Raw genomic sequence first — 21,094 nt, forward strand, 5'->3', positions numbered from 1 at the left:
AAAAGCGGCCGTGCTATACATATATTTAGGTAACATCCCAAAATTTACATTATAATACCGGTAACGGTATTGAATTGGTACAGGTGATAACACAATTGTTGTTTCGATATGATTTATAGCTTTTCTACACCTACTTTTTAATGTATTTGACTATGACAGAAAGTAGGTACTAATACGTAGGTACTTTATTTAAGTATGTGCTTGAGACTTGAGATATAATCTAGATATATTATTAATTTAAGACAAATAATATTCATACGGCTAATTTCTATTGAAGATTTCACGGATCAGGATTCTAAATATAGACCCCTTAGGGAAATGAAATAATTACCACATGTAAGTAGGTACTACCTACTGTTAAGGTAAATATTTATCATATTGTAGCTTATTAGACTATTTAACCAATGGACTAGGCATGCACGAGCGTTCCACTTTGCAACTTTAGTGGATCAAACAATGTGTACGCGACTATACCATAATAATAAATACTAACCTTCCAAGTTAAGAACGTTTCTAACAGGGGCGTAGCTACCGCCGTATCTGCCGTATCAATTATACGGGGCCCCCGGGCCACGGGGGCCCCAAAAGTGTGTAAAGACAAAAAATAAAAACTTCCTAATTTATTTTATTTTACAAATATCAAAATTCTGAATAGCAATTCTTTTTTTTTCCCGCCTTAAGCGTGCGTTCAAAAGTTAACAACACTCTACATCGTTATGGTGGGCTGCGGGACTTCCCCGTTTTACTTACTTCATCTTCAACTCAGCGGGGAATCCTTCATCGATATCGCGATTTACGTGTACGTTGTTGTACTTTACACTGGATATTAAACCACGGAGTTAGTAGCAGCATAAGGGGGGGGGAAAGGGCGGTCCGCCACTGGTACCACGTCTCGGGGGGTGCCATCTCGGTCGACACATATCTGCACGACCAGGATGGCACGGGCAGAAGGGACAAGTCACTGAGGGTGCCATTCTAATCTGCAAAGCCTAGGTTCACTACCAGTCACTGCATGCTATTCAAAGAAGACGGATCGCAATCCATACAAAATTGCCCCACGTCCTATAACAATGTGACGAATCTCAAAAAAAAGATAAAAATGTTAAAAATAATATGGCATACTCTCTAATTTCTTTTTTTCACACCTTCATATGAAAAAAATGCTTTAAAGATTGTTTAGGCGCTGTTACGAAAACATCGTTCATGGGACTATTTATGGAATATTTTATTAAATTATTTTTTTCTCAAAACTTAAAAATTTCACACTGATTTTTAGGGTATAGTTAGAGAGCTGATATTTTCACAGATGATGTATTTCTGTTGCCGCTATAACAACAAATACTGAAAACTAGAATTAAATAAATATTTTGGGGGGCTCCCATACAACAAGCATGATTTTTTTGTCCGTTTTATAAATAATGGTACCTACGGAACCCTTCATGCGCGAGTCCGACTCGCACTTGGCCGGTTTTTATTAAACATGTTTGGGTTTTTTATATCCCAAATTTCAAAAATAGCTCTTTATAAGTTTGCAATGACCCGTTTCCGGTTTCTTTACGTTAAATTAAACCTAGCAAAAACCACCACGAATGATTTCTACACGATTTTTAAGTACTTTTATTTACAATTTTAATCCATGATTATTGGGTGCTCAATAGTTAGTCCGCCGCGGGTGCCACCCGATGCTACGCCGCCACCGCACGGAGTGCAGTGCACTGTTTATTTACGCGCTTTATATAAATGTGCATTAAATGAGTGAAAGGAAAATAGATTATCCCAGCGGCGCTGAGAAAAGAAAAAGTTAACAGAAAAGGGAAGAGGTTATAAAAAAAGTGCCATATAAGGGCCTCCAAACAATTTTTTATACGGGGCCCCGACAAGGCAAGCTACGCCACTGGTTTCTAAGATAATGGCACGGCCGCTTTTGATGCTTCGTCAGTATTATAATTGTCTTTCTTTAATTACTGAATTTAATAACATGAAATTTTGCAAGTGATTAGTTGAATGATTAAACTAATTATTGGCATACATTTTACCATGCAATTCCTTTAGAACGTCGTGATATTCGACTGCTTTGTAAACAGTGATCTATTCATGGTAAATTATCCTATAACTTTTTAATTACTAACGGAACATCATTGATACTTGGCAACATGTTGCAGACACTTACAAGGTTTGTGTAAACGTGAAAATCTAGACTCCAAACTGCATACTTTAAGAACTAAGACCTAATAAGTGTATTTTACGTTTATAATTTTATCTTTTAAACCCTACGACTTTTTCTAAATCTGTTTTAAAAAAAAATATAAACAAATTCAAAACAACGTATATAAAAATCTACAGCTCTCTATATAAGCGCTTTATATGAAAACTAGCTAATGACCAAACGTTCGCGTAGCGGAAACTTGAATTTCTCCGAAGTTTATGCATGCACTGATTTCATTCATACATAAATAATTATACACAAATGCACACAAATTTTTGGATACATCTCTTTTCTTCTAAAGTCTATGGATTAAAAAAAGTTCCGCCAGGACAACGTTCGCCCAGCGGAATCTGTTTTTGGTGAATTTCTCCACAATGGCTGCATACACAAATTTTTATTTACCATACACAATTATAGGACGTCTCACACTAATTATCTGCATAATTAAAATCTTTAAATTCAACAACATTCCGCTGCGCGAACGCACACAAACACATTTTTCTTAATTGAATGAGTAGTTCCCGAGATTAGTGTGGTTAAACAAAGAGAGTTATCTGCTTTATAATAAAGTAAAGAGAAGTAGCAGAATAAGTATGCTAAGATCCTCTGCTTCCTTGCCAATGAACGTCCCGTGAGCAGTCTTGGCGGGCGGCGACCGTGGCAATACATTTACTTAATCCTGTAAATACGAACTCTTTGCGTGAATACACCCTAAGAGTTGGAAAGGCTCTTACTTTTTCAGGGAAAAATAGAATAACAAGTAGGATGGATTTAGGAATTAAATCAAAGGCCATCATCAAACATTGAAATGTTTTATAAAAATGTAAAAACACAAAGTAGACAATAAATAGTTACAAGTGTAAAAACAAAATATTGCATAAACTAACGCTAAATATAGTTGCACTACTTACAAATGGCACATAAATACATTACATATATATCAAAGTTTATCAAATACATATAAATTAATTAATGTATAATTTAATTTGGCATCTCGATATGTGAAGAACACTTTTGTACTAAGTCTTGGCACTGTCATATGATTATTTTATCCATACTCTGATTGTATAGTCAGAGAAAATTGTCCTTTGGGAATACTTGTAGCGTGGTACCAAATGCGAGTGTCCAATAGAACTGAAACATAATAAATATTATTACACACATAGTTAGTACATATAGATGTAATATACTAAACAAGATTGCGCTCTCTCAAAATATATATTTACGAAAATGAACTCTATTCCAACGCGATAAAGTACTAAATTGGTTGCATAATATACAGAGGCAAATCCGAGCCGAGAGGGATAGTTAGAACGGAGGCCGTTTGTCTCTTTCTACCACCTTGCCAGCATAAAAATCTGTTGTGAGCAACAGTTTTGTTTTCCCAAAAAAACTATTGAATCACTCTTATTTTAACAATTGTAAGTCAACAAATTATAACAATCACATTAATTCTTAAAACATAAACAACATATTTTTTTATTTTCTAACGGTAACCCTAAACATTCTTGGCGCGTAATCAGCATTTAAAATGTTGTTTATATTTTTTTGTATTAAATCAATTTAAACTATTAAAATGGTGAAAAAGTGTTGCTTTTATACTTGTGTTTGTTTAATATATCGTTCCAAAGGTAAGCTAATAATAACATTTTCGTAAATCAAACAACTAGGGTACCCATGAATTCTTGTAATGAGTCAAAATATGGGTGATGGATTTTAAAACTGTTGTACTATTGTTATAGCTTCCCAAAAAATGTAGAAAGGCGATATAAATAGCTGAGCAGTCTATATGTGAAGCAAAAATACAAAAAAAAATCAGTCTGCACTTCGAATCTTCCTGTTTTTATTACTGCTAATTCCCGCTAATTATTAAAAGCCTATATTAGTATTTTAAGGTCACAAACTGCGTAAGTTAAAACTTCAATACCAATCTGTGTTTAATAATCTTGGCAAACTCTCACATAGCTTAATCTCGTAGTTACCCTATTAGAAAGGGACAGACGGTCTCCGTACTAACTGTTTTACTCGGCTCGTTTTTTGGTTAAAGGTGCGCAGTCCTGTTTACTATTAATTTATGTCTATGAAGTAGTCTAAATAATTCAGCCCTAAAAAAAGGTCCCCTTGGCCGAATTTATTTCAAATGGAAAATTATTATTTGTAAGGTTTGTATATGGGGCGGCGGAAATAACATGGCCTACTCTCAAGAAATCCGGCACTGAGATATATACCTATTTAATAATTTTATGACAAGGAAACATTTTTGTACCCTAAGGGTCGATTTATACTAGCGCAGAGTCGAAGCGCATCGAAGCGTCTATCCAAAACTGGACATAACAAATTCAACCTTAACTCCACGACGTAACGCACACATTACTTCGGAGATATAAAAAAGACGCGCGGATTCGTCGGAATTCGCGCGTCTGCGCGCAAACTACACAAATTGGTGCGCGCGCGTGTGCGCGCATTCTCGCGCCCACTAGCGAAGCAACGCGTTAACTGGCAAGTGATTCAATAGCTCTGCTGTTGATGCCAATAACTACACGTGAGAGTGCGCATTTGTGCGGCTTCGCTTTAGTTGTAAAAAATTTGACGCTTCGATGCGCTTCGACTCTGCGCTAGTATAAATCGACCTTAAAGGATGAGGGCGAAACTGCGGGAAAACAACCCTTATACATAAATTAAATTCAAATATGAGTAGATATATACTACGACAACAAAAATATGTATACTGAGATAAAAAACAAGTTGTCTGCAGATTTGCACTCTCTCTTCAGTTGAATACTTAGATATTCTTATACATTTTTGTTTTTTATTCATAAAGTTACCCACCAACATCGCCTGGCTCCACATAATACTGGAACATATTACACAAATGGTCACACTCTGGCACCGGGGCCACGGTCCATATCTTCTTACCCTGCACCTGGCCTTGCCACATCAATCTTGGTATATAGTCCAACTGTAAAAAGAAATATATTTGCTTATAATTTATGAAAATGTTTAACTAAGTTTTAAAAAGGGATCTTATTTATCTGTACTAAGCTGGAGAGTTCTGTATGTTTGAATGTGAAAATGCCAGGACCTACTAGGCTGAATTAAAAAATTGCTTTATCAATGATAAATTAACTAAATATTTGTATTTAGTTTGTTTTCTTGAATATACAGTTAAATTAATAAGAAATTTAATGTTCTAACATACATGCATCACAGCTCCAATTTCAAATCCAAAGAAAACATTTTCAGTAGCTGGAAACTCAGCATCTTCAGGCAAAAACTCTGGAATGCTGTAATACTGTCTTACTTTTGCCAATATGTCTGGGTGGCAGTTACCCCTACAACAACAAAAAGAAGTTTAATTTTTACTTTCTTTTCAGACCATGTATAGCACATTGCTGAGCCAGGTTAAGTGTAGAGAAGAGATTATTTGTTTTCAAAAAGTTTAAATATAAATGTACTATTTTATTAGATTTTATTTTCTTTCAGTTAGAATGCCAGCTATTGTGGTAGTATCTGTATATTTAACAAGAACAAAATTAAATAAGCAAATAAATACAATAATGAAATGTAGATTTTTTAAAAATTACAGAACGAATACTTTTTATGGCAATAAAATACTTTTCATATTGATGGCTCCTTTGCGTAGTTGACAGGATTTGGGGAGATGCATTTACAGTTAGAGGTGATTGGCATTCAACAAACTTATTTGTACTCACCATCCCACATACCATGGCTTCTGGCCATCCTCATTCCTGGCCCTAGCCTCAGGCATACTAAACACCTCTCTCAGACTAAACAGATCTGTCTTAAAGTTCAGAAACTGACATCCCTCCTCTAAACTCTCATAGCTGCCTTCAGTTTGCTCATACAGCCTCTTAAACATATTATAACTAAACTCTTTGGTTGCTCTCCAGTTTTTTATCGCATTCTTAACTATTATAGGCCTTGGTGTGTAAGCATAATTCTGAAAAAGGAAGGTGGATTTTAGTAATGAAAGATGTTTCAAAAAATGTATATTAATAGATAAACATCTTACAGCAAATTCTTTCCGCGTGACGTTCCACAATATAATTGGTTTCGTAACATTCTCACAATAGCTACAATCGGCGAGTGGCCGCGTCGCCTCCCACACTAAGTAATTACTAGGTAATAGACATCTGGCACTTAAAATACTGTTTAAAAAGCTAACGCTTAGCACTAATATTATGAAAGCCGATATAATTCCGGCAATAAGCTTCTTATTGGTCCTCTTACTTTCGATTTCATTAGAAAAATTACAAATATATTCATATTGCTTCAACAGCACCCCATCTAAGCCCCTCTCAATGGCTCTCTTCTGTAAATTACGTAGGCGCTTCTTTATCACTTTATTTTCATTGTTAAGTTCACGCATTTTTTTATACTTAGGCTATAAGACATATTCAGACTAATATTTTACGAGCTTTTATGAGATTTCCAGCTTTTAAATAATCACAACAATAAATAAATAAACGTCATTATCAGTCACGTCACGACTGAAGTCAAAAACATCGTTCGAAAATCACGATTAGAAGAACACGTTACGATCACGTTTAACTGTAAATAGAAGATATTCTCGTTAAGACCACTGATTTGAACCAGTCATTAAAAAAAAACAATTTGTCCATGGTTTAGGGTGTACATAGTACTATTTAAAATTTCCCCTAAAACGATGCTTTGCCGATTGTGATTAATTAATAAAACTTTTTATTTACCGCAAAATTATCACTTTGTGTTATCATTAATTGTTTAAAAGGTAATTCAACTCATTAAAAATACGACATATATAATATCCATGCAAACACACAACAGCAGTAATTCTTTTAATGAATTTCATGAGCCGTTCAAGATAGTTAAAGTTCGAGATTGGTCAGTATCTAAACTTAACGAATTGATATTCGGTACCTCAAGCACATTTTGCAAAACCGAACCGAGCCGACTGATCTCTGCATTACCATGCATTGTGAGTAAATTTCTTCTATAATCTATATGGTATCCCCATAACCTGACGCTGTCAAGTCAACGAACCGATGAACTTGGCGGTTTCACTATTAGTTTAGATAAAAACCCAAAAAATGCCTCCCAAGAAGCGAGATAAAGACAATGAAGCTAGTAAAAACTCCAAAATTGATCACTTACAAGCCGACCATGAGTTGTTTTTACAAGCATTCGAAAGTAAGTTAGAAGTCCGATGCTGTGTAAGAAAGCGTTTCCTGTGAATAATTTTGTATTAATTTTTATTCATAAACATTTTGCAGAGCCCACCCAAATATACAGATTTCTACGGACTCGCAATATGCTTTCGGTAAGTGTAACGGCATTTGAATGGCGGCCTAATGCCGTGTAAACAAGTACTCTATGAACCTTTCTCTCGTTTTAGCCTATATTCCTGAATAGAACATTGTCGTATATGAAGAGGCGGATGTCGCGGAGTAATAAAAGCCGTATAGGTTTTAAAGTGGATAGTTTGTTAGATAAAATCACATTGAAGAAGAGTACAGAGCTACAGCCAAATAGTTTGGGAGGTTACATGACTCTCACCTTCCTAGGATTCTATGATAAGAGCCTGGACGAGCCCAGAGACTACCAGGTCAAAGTGGAAACACTGCTGCTTAAAATATGCCATAAGAAGAGGAAAGAAAGCTCCTCAGCTATAGTTGAAGTATCTGTGAGTATATCTATCTATAGAACTGTTATGCTTTATTCATTAATCATGTCTATTACTGCTGTGCCATAATATCAGCCAACATAATTATGGTGGTTTTAGTCAGAATCCTCCAGTATTTTGTGTGGACTGCTACACCAAATATCTGACTTTCTCTCAATCGAGGAAAAATAAAGAGTTTGCTATGTTATCTTCATAAATAATTCAAGACAGATAAAACAACATGTTATTAACCTTTTGCACTGGACTTTAATGCATTATGCTATAATTATGTATATTGTTGTCAACACTTTGACACATGTATGAGTCTCAATGTTTAAGGAAAAAACTATTTGTATGTAAATAATTAAGCTTTATACATACAAAGTATTGTCTATATATTTTCTTATAAATTATAAATATAAGGTATTCTTTCAAGCTGAGCAGAACTACCATAATACATTCCTTTCTTAAATTGAGGAAAAAAGTTTTCATTTGTCATTTTATAAAAGCAGAAGATACTGAAATCATTTGCCTCTGCTGCATAAGTTTGCTTTTGTTCACTCACAAAATGTAGGTATAATACTGTAAGTAAGTAACAACTCTTTTTATAAAACAAGCATGTTGCTATGTGAAATGGCATGCCATAGTTAGTAAAACGTAATTAATTTATGTTTCTCCATTTCACCTTTCTTATGTCACATAATTATATTCCTAGGTTGGTAGCTGCTCCGTACCTCTAAACCCCTCAACATCAGAACCGCCCGCAATGGCATCAGCCGTCAGCATCTCCAGTGAGACATTTAGCCCATCGCAAGGCCCCAACGTAAAGTCCTACATGCTCATGTTACGAGTAACAGTCACCAGGGCTTCGGGATCTAGTACTTCTAACGGTGCGGCTAGTTCTAGTGAAATTACAAACGGTGACTGTGATGGTAATGCTTTTTGTGTTTTGTTTTTTTATTATTTATGGTCCTATGAATGCTCCCTCCCATTTTTTGTGTAATTGTTGCATAGAATGCATGAATTAGTAATATCTATATCTCTGAAATTTGTTCAGTGTCCGCATGTTTAGCTACTTAGCAGTTCAAAATCTAATCTAAACAAATGAACATTTCCTTCTAGAACCAGTAACCAAACGTCTGAAATCATCATCGGATCTCAACTCGTCTAGTGACGGGAAATGGACAAAGTTCTACGGTAGTGAGCTAATAGTTTATGACAAACACAACAGATGTCTCCTTACTAATGGAGAGTACGACCTCGTGTTGCACGACGCGTCGCCGGCAGGCCGGAGTGGGACCATCGCGAGATCACCACATAAAGCCCTCATGGCACAATGGGAAACTATACCTAATGTGAGTTTACATCTTTATTAGAACTTCAAATTGTGTAATTTAATGAGTCTTATGATTTTTAAGATGAAGCTGCCAAACTGAACTGAGACTGTGTGGTGAAGAAAGAAAAATACAGATGCAACGAACAGCAAGTTTCAAATAAGTAATTACTTTAGCAAAAACTATAACTTAACTCACAACTTTACAGGAAAATGATCTTCAAACCGAGGGGAATCCATTTGACATATTCAAAGTGAGGCCCCTTCTCAAACTGAAGCTTAGCTGGAGCCAGGAGCCGACCAATGGACTTGTGAACCGACCCAAGTTGTACCAGCAGACCAGTGAGAACGGCAAGAAGGATTCATGCTCCAGCAAGGATCGGCAGGCAGCTTCCAAATCTAGTAATAATGATATTAAAAATGGTATAGTATTGTGTCAGTACATGTTTGTTCTTCATCCATCATGAGTTGACAAGGCCAACAAAACGACTGTAACTCTGCCCTACGTTATACTTAGAATAGAAGATAAAAGTGTAAATATTTATCAGCATCTTAGCACATCTTCTTGAACTGTTTGAGTTAATACTAGTTTCAAGCACCATTTTTTATTTGACCTCTCATTTAAGTTTGCTCATAATTATATCACACTTTATTTATTAGCCTTAATGCTAAAGCGACTGTTCCCTACATTACTATAGAATTTTCAGAATAATTATTTCAATTTCAGGAGACAAATCCAAACTGGATGGTACGGACGGAGAATCAAAGCGTCAGCAGATAATCTACCAGTTCTTGTACAACAATAACTCGCGACAACAGACGGAGGCCTGTGACGACCTGCACTGTCCGTGGTGCTCGCTCGACTGCGGGACGTTGTACTCCTTGCTCAAACACCTCAAGCTGTGTCATTCTAGATTCAACTTTACGTATTTTGTGAGTATCAGCAGAGATTTGATAGTCTATCTATAGTATGCTTTACTGTTTTAGTGTATTTTGTAATTAGAAATGGATTACTCTTGCTTGCGAATCTACTTTATTTTGATGGTTACTGATAGGTAATTTCTAAAAGTTTTTTTTGTGTACTAGTTCTGTGCAGCTAACTAAATATTGATGCTACCCGGTATCTTGTGACTTATATGTAGGTAATTTCCTTTCCACAAGTTCATATGAAATCCATATCTACAACAAACTCATTTCTATTCTCTTATCGTCAGCCAATCCCCGGCGGCGCTCGCATCGACGTATCAATAAACGAGTTATACGATGGATCGTACACGGGGTCCCCGCACGACCTGATCGCGGCACAGGGCCGGGGCGGGGGCCCGGCGGCCACGGCACCGGGCGGGGGGCCCGCGGGCCCACGGGCGGGGCCCACACGTCGCACGGAGCTCACACACGTGTTGGTGTGGCGAGCGCGGCCTAGACGTCGCCCCATCAGACATTCCCTGGCAGAGTTCTTGGAACTTGATGATGCAGATATTGTTGATGCTCAGCGGCCGTATCTTACGGGGCATAACAGGTTCGTAATATAATTTTTGGCTTTTAATTTTTTTCATAAGTTCATAATTCGAGATTTGATTTTGTACTCGTATAAAGTTATTTTACCTACTCAGGGATAAAGTAGCATTTTCATATATTAAGAATTGGTCTAGTAGTTAGGACCAATACACAAAAATATAAATATTTCTTGTCAACATTAGTGTAAACAAAAATTAATCTTCATCTATGCTTGTTTCAGATTATACCACCACACGATCACATGCCTCCCCGTATATCCAAACGAGTTAGACATCGACTCAGAAAGCGAGACAGACCCGCTGTGGCTGCAACAGAAGACCATGATGATGATAGACGAGTTCACAGATGTAAACGAGGGAGAGAAAGAACTCATGAAGATGTGGAACCTACACGTCATGAAGTACAACTACGTAGGCGACTGTCAGATACCCATCGCCTGTCAGATGTTCCTACAGATGCGGGGAAAGGAGTTACTAGAGAAGAATTTGTATAGGAATTTTGTGTTGCACATGTGTTCGTTGCACGACTTTGGGTTGTTGAGTCCTGTGGCGTTGTACCAGACGGTGCAGCTGTTGAATCAGATGTTAGCGGACAATGGTGAGGCGAAGGAGAAGATGCGCGAGTCGCTGCGGGCGGCGCGCGAGCAGTGGCGCCTCACGCGGCGCGACGAGCCGCGCGGGGACGCCACGCCGCGCCGCAAGCCGCCGCGGCAGGCGCCCGGCCGCAAGCGGGCCTCGCTCTCCGATAGAAACACTTCTGTGTAACTCATACTGTGTTCACTTTACTCTTTAAACCAGTTGCACACGTGTTGTGTACGGAATCTATAATTCGCGTATCTAAATACAACAGTGACTCAGAAAATCGCGCAAGTCGCCGCCATTTTGGCGACAAATTACGAATACGATGCATACCGTGTGTGATTGGCCTTATTTATTATTAGTGCAGACGCTACAGGGAATTGAGTGTGCAGAATATAGGCATGTTTAACTTTTTCTTTACAAAAAAATCATTTCCATTCCGGCAACATTCAGAATCATGCGTGCTTTTCCCAGATCAAAACCATACACAGCGGTCGTTATATTTTGCAAACCCAGTTCCCTAACTCTTGTACTAAATAGACTGGAGTCTATCCGGCCGCCAACAGTACAACCTCGCTGCGTTTCAACGCAAGAGACCTGGCGAGCTCGAACTCTTACTGCAGGTTTCAATAGCCTATCGTTAATTTCCTAACTAGAGATTGGATTTTGACATTAGTCCCATACAACCATTATCAAATTCATATTCCTAGTAAGGAAATCCATGGATAGGCTATTGAAATCCGCCGTCAGTCTATACGAATCGGTAGAACAAATTTTCTCTTTCACGTTTTATGCATAATTTTTAATTGACGTGGCGCCATATCATTGAAAAGCGTCGTTTTAATAACAAAAATTATCTCTTGTGATTAGGTGATTAGTTTCGTTACTGCCCAGTTATGGTGTTTTAGTTATATAAGTGTCCATTTAATGGATGTTAGTTAAGTTCTAAATTATGACGTATGATAGTTCCCTCTTGTTCTGATGTTGATCTCGCGGCCCCAAGCTCCCTGACGCAGCACATTGGCACTCGACACTACTCTCCCTTAGACTGAATACACGCTATGAAAACCTTGCCACAGTATTTTAGTTCATATAACGTTATAATTAATAAATTATAGTCGATTGAATTTTGTCATAGAGTATTATGTAATGTAAACTCGAGAAAATATCAAATTAGCTTCACTAGATTTTGGGTTATTAATAGCATAGCATTTTTATAGCACTAAACCAAATCCTACTTAATTTACTATTCCGAAATGTTCCAGTATTGGTTTCCAATAAAATAAGATAATGCGCAACAATATGAAACTGATTCTAATTTGAAGCAGTGCCTTGCTCTTCAAATAGTGTTTAGACCTATTATACACACAAACAGTAAAATGTAAGCCTAACAGGATAATCATTAGCAGACTGATCGACAAATATACAAAATCACAATAATTTGTTGACAATCACTAGCTTAATTATTTAATTAGGATAAAATTTTAATTGGAATACGAAACAATGACGAAATGGAAGAATATTGTGCAAAGTGTTTGTTTTGGCATGAATTTCTAAAGAAGACTGCAGGGTTGCAATGCCTTACTCGTCTCAATTTACTCTACTGACGCGATTCTCACATGAATGATCTTAGGTATATTGTCATCAAAGTGTTCACAACTATAATTAAGTAAAATCAATTTATCGTTCGCATTCAACTCATGATGTTCATCATAATATTTCCGTACTAGACTGCTAAACCTAGTAATAATGATATACAACTCAATATTTCTTACATTTAATAGTTATGTTAATATAATTCCATTTTGCAGTGCTGACTTGAACGACACATATTTTGTTATTTTTATATTGTTCCATTTTAAGTATGTATATGTTCAGTAAATAGTACTTATGATGAAATGAATTATAATAATTATTTTCAAATACTTATCTTTTATTACACCTCCATGCTACCTCCCTGTATGTAAAATTTTTATAGTTCGGCCATTCAGAGAATGCGTTCCTGACACGTCGCGATTGAACTGACGACGTAATAACATTCATTGATTATTGATATAATAATGTTGTTTTAATGCTCCTCAATTGTTAAAACGGTAAACAACCAGCAAAAATATTTTTATCGTAACTGCAACGCCATTGCAAAGTTACGTCGTCAGTTCAATCGCGACGTGTCAGGAACGCATTCTCTGAATGGCCGAACTATAGCGGAAAATGACGCGAAAGTGAGCCTCTTTTCTTGTTCACCATAGCCTACAGTAGAAAGAGGTCTCGATAAAAAAAGGTTTTTGCTTACAAAATGGCCTCATAGCTGAAAAAGATATTAAAATTAGAACTGTCAAGGGTAACCAAATAAAGAAAAAATGGAAAGCCATTTGACAAAGTTCACAAACTGAAATTTGTTGTTAAATATGTCACATTCGAGGAATGCACACAAATTAACTGATAAAAGTAGAACAGACATTCAGGCAACCGACAGAAATGAGGTCGAAGGTAAGCATGGGCTCGAGTCTGCGTGTCTCGCTATGTGCTGTATTTGTCAAGTGATTCACTGATATGTTTATTTGTAGGACAAGTTATAAGTTGTAATGCCACCGAGAGCTGCACGTACGCTGGTCTGTATATGTCTGATACTAAAGTAGTTGAGTTTGGACGGTTAGCTACTTGCCAAGAATAACACCACATCGATAGCTTTGAGTAACTCCAGATCCTTTAAAATGCATCGAAAAAGCACTTGGGCTTCGTTCAAACTTTTCTGTTCAAATTGCATTCAAAAATACAGTTTCGTTAACCTCATACCGAGTTCCGTTTCAGTGACTGTTTCAAAGAAACCATCCCCGTCGAGCGAGGAAGGTGCCTTGTGTTCTGGACAAAAGTCTTTCATAAGTATACATTCAACCGACCAGTTGTGTCAAGTGGCCGACGTGGACAATCCCTCGAATCTCGAAGAGTGTAACGTGGAAGTTCTCAGCCTCAATGAAGTATTCCCATCGACGTCAGAAGAGAGCCTGTCGAATGAAGATGACTCTCCTGTTCAGCGAAAGCAAAAAAACGCCAACAAAAATAAGGCAACAATACAAAAGTGTCAATCGGAAAGCGCAGAGAAGTCGTCTTACTTGCCGACGAACAGCAAGTCGTCGACGGGGTCGCGCACGAAGGAACCCGTCGAAGGGCAACCCTCGGTCTATTCTGACTTCGACATACCTAAAAATACATTGTACGTGGTTGGAAGCAATCCCGGGGAACCGAAAATGTCGTATCCCGACCCCCCGAAGAAAATATCAAAGACGGTAACTAACTACCTAAACAGAATCGATTAGCGCTAGCTACTAAATGAATGTTTTTTTAGGCCTACAAACCAAATCCATGTTTGCAAGCTCCTTCGTTCTGTGAAGATTATAAAAGACTTAATACAATGTTCACTTGATCGCAGTCCATTTCTGGAAAATCACCACTGAATAAGTAATTTACTAGAACTTCTTATTTCTAATTTGAATACTTTCCTCATTCAGTGCAATACGTAGATAGTACCTGCCTAACTTCGCTTTCATCAGGCCACGTTACTTCCAAATACCGTTGTATTAGCGCACCTTTGTATTCCAGATGAAAAAGTTTCTGCGCAACATAGATAAGCACAAGAACGAGCAGAACATCAAGAGCAGCGAGAAGGCCATCAGTAAGCTGACGACGATGCGAGGCATCCTGAAGGATGGGCGCTGCGGCCCCGAGTGCACCGGGGACTCGTCCGTGCAGGGCGCCGACGAATACAATACTGGTGAGAACGTTAAACTAGAAATGTCTTCAAGACATTCGTCATGACATACTAAAACAAGTTTGAAAACCTTCGACTGTAGTATCTAGGCACACGACAGTGTGTCCGCCAAGTTCGAGCAAAAAAAGCGACACACCGGCCGTGGGTTATATTACACGAACCATTTCGGGCCAAATTCGACCCCCCTATAACTCAAAATCTATTTTATTTACACATTTCAAATTTCTAGTATCTGTTGAGACCCCCTCACTTATCTAAAATACAAAATTTCATTAATATACCTATTGTAGGTCTTGAGATATTGACGTCAGAAAATCGCTATTTTTACTATACACTCACTGACTGACTCACTGATTCACTGACTCACTCATCAAAAACCTAGACCACTTCCAATGGTCGTATTGACTTGAAATTTGGCATGGAGGTAGGTCTTTATGTCAAGGTAAAGGAAAAAATCTGAAAATGGCCAAGTGTGAGTCGGTTTAAAAATAATGAAGGTGTAAAATACCCAGTGTAAATTTATACCCCTAAGGAACTAAAACGAACTAAATTTATCTATATTTATATAATATATCTTCGAATGGTCGTACCGATCTGAAATTCGTTACAAAGGTTTGTATTTAGTCAAAGTAAAAATCTGAAAACGGCCAAGTGTGAGTCACTTTCGAAAATAACGAATGTGTAACTTTGATCCACGAACATAATATATGATAACATGTCATGTCAGTCAGTTGGTAAATCTAGTCCATTTAGTTAATCTAGTTCATTTCTTTGTAAGAAGCATAGTGCATATTCAAAAATCTGAAAGATAGTATAAATGAGACATTTCCTTAACTAACTTAATCATTAGAAAAAAAATAAAATAAACAACCTTACAAAAATAAATGAAATCCCACCCAAAACAAAAATGTGAAAGGCTGCCAAGTTCGATAATATGGAAATCCTTCGCCTATAAAAGAAGTGAGATCTGAATAAGTACCAAGTTCCATACACATACCTCAGTTAAAAATAGTTACTTTTTAATAATGTTACTTGGCAAGTTTTAATAGAAAATTAAATACTTGATTCATTGCGTTTAGTAGGTTTATAAGAAGGTGTGTGAAAACTTGCCAAGTAACATCATTAAAAAGTAACTATTTTTAACTGAGGTATGTGTATGGAACTTGGTACTTATTCAGATCTCACTTCTTTTATAGGCGAAGGATTTCCATATTATCGAACTTGGCAGCCCTTCACATTTTTGTTTTGGGTGGGATCTACCTACACTGTAGCCTACTAGCAACTAAGTACCTAGTCAGTAACTTCAAGAGACTACCTTTCCATCCCCAAATAAGTGTTTTTACTTTGTATCTGACACAGTGTAACGAAATGCGCTTGTCCACAGATCTACTACCATTCTCAATGGACTTTGTTCCGCATACAAACTACGGTAAGCAAAACCCAGACAAAAACGTGACTTTCAACACGCAAGTGGTGATCATCCACTTCACGGGCGACCTGTGCGTTGGGCAGAGCGTCGAGACCCTCAGCAAGGAGAAGGACCAGCAGGCGCGAAACTCCGAACTCAGAAAAACCTTTCTCACCAAATACAACGAATTTTGGCCCACACAGAAATAATGTTAAGTCTAGATTATAATTTCAGAAGTTTGTCTTAGTGAGATTATTATCGCCGTATCATTAGGAAAGTTCGAACAAAAACATGGTATAAGTTATTGGAAACGTTTTATATTTATACACAATATATTTGTACGCTGTTGAAATTTATTAAGTTGCGTTTTGTCTGACGTTTATTTATTCAAATCTGATCTATTAGTTTGCTTACTTTGTAGCTCTGAATTGTGTGACATTCGGGAAACCAAATTGAAATAAAGATATACTAATTAGAGAGAGAGTGTTTTTAATAAAACAGCTGTTTATCATCAAAAATAAGAATTTAATTGTGCTAAATTGTTTTAGATTAATTAATTAGGCGTGGAAGATATCTTCCATAGAACTAGGTCTTTGACGCGATCGTATGTGAAATACTTGGGGAAGTCTAGAGGCAGTAGTTCTAGCTTCCAGGTGGAATGTGGGTTCTCTGTCTTGACTTTGTCGATCAGAGAGAGGAATGTCTCGTAGCAGGGCGCGACGGAGTCGAGGTGCTCTATCGTGAACACATATCGCTTTTCTAACACCATGTATAAAGTTTTCGGTGGTTCTGTGTTGAGAATCTTCTGGATGGTTGACACAAAAGCCGCTGTGATGTCATCATCGTAAATTACTGGAATTAAATGTTTTTATGTAACCTCAGCTGACTCTTCTTTATAGCACAAGCTAGACCTACATATGTTTCCTCTAGTTCCTTGGCTGTCATAAAAACGTGAAATATGAGTTTTCAAACGGAGCCTATAAAATAGCTTTATTTAGATGGCAGTTGAAACGGATCATGGCTCTAATGCACTTTGCCTTCCCCATTTTCTACCCCACTTTTCTAAGTTCCATAGAAATTGATTCAAAGGGTCAAACATAGAAACAATATCCTTGCCAATATAAAAAATGTCTGACAAACAGATTTCATAACAAGATACATACCATCAGCAGCTATAATAATGCTTGCTTGTTTAATTTCGCTTAACAATGAAGGACTCCATGCAGTCTCGGTGAAATCCAGAGGCATCACTTTGAACTGAGACTTTATAAACTTCTTATTGTACTTCGCATTTAATTTTATAAGTTCTAAGATACCTCCAACATCGATATCTGAAATATAAAAATATTGTTCAATTACTTTGCTTATCTCCATAAACGTCGTGGTGGCCTAGTGGGTAAAGGGTCAACCACAAGTATGAGGGCGCAGGTTCGATCCCAGGTCAGGCAAGTACCAATGCAACTTTTCTAAGTTTGTATGTACTTTCTAAGTATATCTTAGACACCAATGACTGTGTTTCGGATGGCACGTTAAACTGTAGGTCCCGGCTGTCATTGAACATCCTTGGCAGTCGTTACGGGTAGTCGGAAGCTAGTAAGTCTGACACCAGTCTAACCAAGGGGTATCGGGTTGCCCGGGTAACTGGGTTGAGGAGGTCAGATAGGCAGTCGCTTCTTGTAAAGCACTGGTACTCAGCTGAATCCGGTTAGACTGGAAGCCGACCCCAACATAGTTGGGAAAAAGGCTCGGAGGATGATGATGACTTTGCTTATCTCCATAATCGAAATAAATACTGGGACTGAACTTGTGTCGTCTTATTACGTCACGTGACACTTACATAAGTATAGTGCTCCCTTATGTACTCTCCTTATATGTATAGGTGCTACTCCTATGTACTCCCTTATATATGTCCCTAATAAATCCCTTAGATATTCTCCTTATGTACTCGCTCATGAACCAGTCCTATGTACTACCCCAATGTACTCCCCTTACATGTATCTCTTATGCGGGTAGGTAGTCCCTCATCTACCTACCTGGATTTAACGCTAGAGGGATGCTGAATCTTGAGTAATCCGAATCATAAGCTTATTGGTTAACTATAGAGCTGAATACGTGATAAGGTTACAATCCTTTTTGGAGTCTATTCTATGCTATACATTTTATGACTTACCTGTACATACGACCTTCTTAGCATACAAAGCAGCAACAAAGCTTGTGAGTCCAGTGCCCGCACCAAGTTCTAGAACACTCCTATTGGCTAGCTCGCCCTTCAAGCCGAGATGTATCAACCAATCACCGAGTAGGAATGCGCCCCTCCATACTTGCAAGCCAACCAGCGCTATTTTAGTTTTCGAGCTATGCTCTGAAAGTATTGAAGAAATGTTAAAAATGTTTGGAGTCTTTGATACCTCAAGATTTTGGTGTCTGAGCGACTGTCGCATGCAGAAAACAAATAGAGAGTTTCGTCTATAGTCTAACGCCGGCAATATTTTATTTTCGAAATTTTATACCAAAATCTATGGGTATTAAAAATCTACCTCTAGGCGTATAAAGGACCTTTATAATGGAAATACTTTTACCTATTCTGATAACTTCTTTCTGTGGCCTCTCTATGTCCAGGTCATCATCGTCATCAAAAATGGCATTACTTCGGTTTGGCGGCAACAGGAATGGGAACTCTGATATCACATCTGAAACATAGATATGAGATTAGTCTTTTAGGGCACCTTTGAATTAGCATTTGATCCATATAAATAAAAACGAGCGACAAAAGCACCGCAGACGCGCTGGTGGAAATCAATCTGCCTTTGTTTCAAGTATTGTAGGAACAGACCTATAGTGGCTCTGATATGATCAAGCTAACTGATAAGGATTACGTTTAAATCTATTCAGTAGTTCCAGTCCAGATATTACCTCATAAATGACACACAAACTCCAGCTCTATTATTTATATTGGCCTATATATTTTATTATGCAGATATTAAATAGTATCTCTGCTTCATAAAAATATTAAATAACAAATTTTATTATACTCACTTCCTTCAGTGCTTGGTGATATTTTAGTTCTATAATCATACTCCTCATATATTTCCGATGTCACCGTCAATTCTGGCATCTGGAATCATAACAGGATTCACTATAATATAACACATCATAAATTAAAAACAAAATTTATGTTTGTTTCTTTTAAATGTGCTGTTTGCAGTTTGTAAGATGTTTTTACTACAGATTAAGATAAAGTAGGAGTTGAAATGTGAATAAATAGATGTTTTTGTAGCAATTTGTAATGCAAGCTGCAATGTGAATGTGACTAATGCTGTAATTTATGTTATGTTTTAAAAGCTGTGTTTATATTTTTTCCAGGGTTGTGTTACTTTCATTTTACATTTAACTTTACGACATTTAGGTTGGAATGATTAATATATATTTTTTTTACTTTGAACATTAATATAATATTATTAAATCTAACAATATCATAGAAGAAAAATTAAAATCTATATATATTTTCCACTTGCATAGTTTCACACCACTTATATCTTCCTGTATTTTTAACAGCTAATAAATTAATATTAGTTACCAACTATTAATGTATAAGATTAGGTGTTAGTTTCTTCTACACTTTGTTTTAAAAAATCTATACTTTTCAACCACTTTCGATCACAGTAATTATATGCCGAATTTCCGCATATATAAATAGATAGGTAGGTATGTGAATTACATAATTTTTAACACTATCCTACACCATATAATATCACAGCACCTACAGATATATGTTATTATTCATATTTCTGTAATAATTAACAAATACCTTATTATATTGCACACCCTAATAATTACCAGAGACAATGAGAATACTTTTTGCTAGTGTTAATGAGGAAGGACACAAGTACAAAAATTGGAAATGTTCCAATATTAAAACTTCTAAAATAAATCTGTATTAGTGTGGTATGCGTGCCAGCTTTTGTAATTTACTATGCTTAGGCGTGTTTGTTATTTATGCTGATCACGTGGGAGTCTAGATATTATTAGGAAAGTAATGATGCTTTGCAATGGAAACAAAGATGAAAAAATGATATTGAATTTTTGCATTTTGTATTGACATACAGTACATTCGATTAATGTTTGTGGTCAACGTTATGCTGAAGGGGTTGTTTAGTGGTAGTAATAAACTACATTTTTGCCTTTTTAGGTGCATAGTTAGTGAAAATTACGCACAGCTTAAGGTGGTTGAAGGTTAACGTATTTCATAAAAAAGATATGTTTTTCCGTAAATGGGAGCCAGATCAGCCAGAAATAAAGGAATTATCAATGATTTACTCTTGAATGTTGTTTTTTTAAATAATTAATTTAATTATATACCTGGAACCTTGAACTGTAGCTTATTTATTCTGATACACCACACAAACACAATACGTATCTACGTTATGGCTACGAAATAACTTCCCTTTTTGCCTATTGTCATTGAATACTTCATTATATTTCAATACAGAAGCTTTTATTGTGCAGAAAACCGAATAGTTTACTATTATGTGTATTTGTTTACTTTTTGTCACTCTTTCGCTATTGACAGCTGTCATAACCAGCTGCGTTTTGTTGTGTGAGCAGCTGATAGATATGAAA

General features: G+C 36.8%; 4 protein-coding genes across 9 annotated transcripts; 2 read left to right on the top strand and 2 right to left on the bottom strand.

Annotated features, from left to right (window-relative positions):
* Positions 1-3,002: 3,002 nt before the first annotated feature.
* LOC124634919 lies at positions 3,003-6,762 on the bottom strand. 3 transcript variants are annotated; one of them, XM_047170601.1, is made up of 5 exons: positions 6,240-6,762; positions 5,932-6,167; positions 5,406-5,538; positions 5,036-5,165; positions 3,003-3,340 (listed from the first exon to the last, which is right to left on the bottom strand). In XM_047170601.1, exons 1-5 carry the CDS (start codon positions 6,594-6,596, stop codon positions 3,255-3,257), a joined length of 942 nt encoding a protein of 313 aa, XP_047026557.1. In that variant the 5' UTR covers positions 6,597-6,762; the 3' UTR covers positions 3,003-3,254. The 3 variants fall into 3 exon arrangements, with proteins under 3 accessions (XP_047026557.1, XP_047026556.1, XP_047026558.1); XM_047170600.1 differs by having other exon boundaries at positions 5,920-6,167; positions 6,240-6,752; XM_047170602.1 differs by having other exon boundaries at positions 5,920-6,167; positions 6,458-6,744.
* A 443-nt stretch (positions 6,763-7,205) lies between these two features.
* Positions 7,206-13,220, top strand: LOC124634917 (polycomb protein suz12-B). 2 transcript variants are annotated; one of them, XM_047170598.1, is made up of 9 exons: positions 7,206-7,396; positions 7,480-7,526; positions 7,602-7,889; positions 8,584-8,800; positions 8,991-9,223; positions 9,411-9,624; positions 9,929-10,134; positions 10,416-10,720; positions 10,940-13,220. In XM_047170598.1, exons 1-9 carry the CDS (start codon positions 7,297-7,299, stop codon positions 11,481-11,483), a joined length of 2,154 nt encoding a protein of 717 aa, XP_047026554.1. In that variant the 5' UTR covers positions 7,206-7,296; the 3' UTR covers positions 11,484-13,220. The 2 variants fall into 2 exon arrangements, with proteins under 2 accessions (XP_047026554.1, XP_047026555.1); XM_047170599.1 differs by having other exon boundaries at positions 9,411-9,603.
* A 251-nt stretch (positions 13,221-13,471) lies between these two features.
* LOC124635323 lies at positions 13,472-16,953 on the top strand. The gene is made up of 4 exons (XM_047171199.1): positions 13,472-13,809; positions 14,098-14,584; positions 14,898-15,069; positions 16,451-16,953. Exons 1-4 carry the CDS (start codon positions 13,706-13,708, stop codon positions 16,681-16,683), a joined length of 996 nt encoding a protein of 331 aa, XP_047027155.1. The 5' UTR covers positions 13,472-13,705; the 3' UTR covers positions 16,684-16,953.
* A 25-nt stretch (positions 16,954-16,978) lies between these two features.
* LOC124635321 (methyltransferase-like protein 22) lies at positions 16,979-21,043 on the bottom strand. Of its 3 annotated transcripts, none has more exons than XM_047171196.1 (6): positions 20,834-21,043; positions 19,511-19,589; positions 19,054-19,164; positions 18,645-18,836; positions 17,638-17,805; positions 16,979-17,326 (listed from the first exon to the last, which is right to left on the bottom strand). In XM_047171196.1, exons 2-6 carry the CDS (start codon positions 19,587-19,589, stop codon positions 17,028-17,030), a joined length of 849 nt encoding a protein of 282 aa, XP_047027152.1. In that variant the 5' UTR covers positions 20,834-21,043; the 3' UTR covers positions 16,979-17,027. The 3 variants fall into 3 exon arrangements, with proteins under 3 accessions (XP_047027152.1, XP_047027154.1, XP_047027153.1); XM_047171198.1 differs by lacking the exon at positions 20,834-21,043 and adding an exon at positions 20,690-20,713; XM_047171197.1 differs by lacking the exon at positions 20,834-21,043 and adding an exon at positions 20,283-20,625.
* Between the last annotated feature and the right edge of the window lie 51 nt (positions 21,044-21,094).

The sequence above is a fragment of the Helicoverpa zea genome, chromosome 12 (genome assembly GCF_022581195.2).
Source record: "Helicoverpa zea isolate HzStark_Cry1AcR chromosome 12, ilHelZeax1.1, whole genome shotgun sequence".
Taxonomy (NCBI): domain Eukaryota; kingdom Metazoa; phylum Arthropoda; class Insecta; order Lepidoptera; family Noctuidae; genus Helicoverpa; species Helicoverpa zea.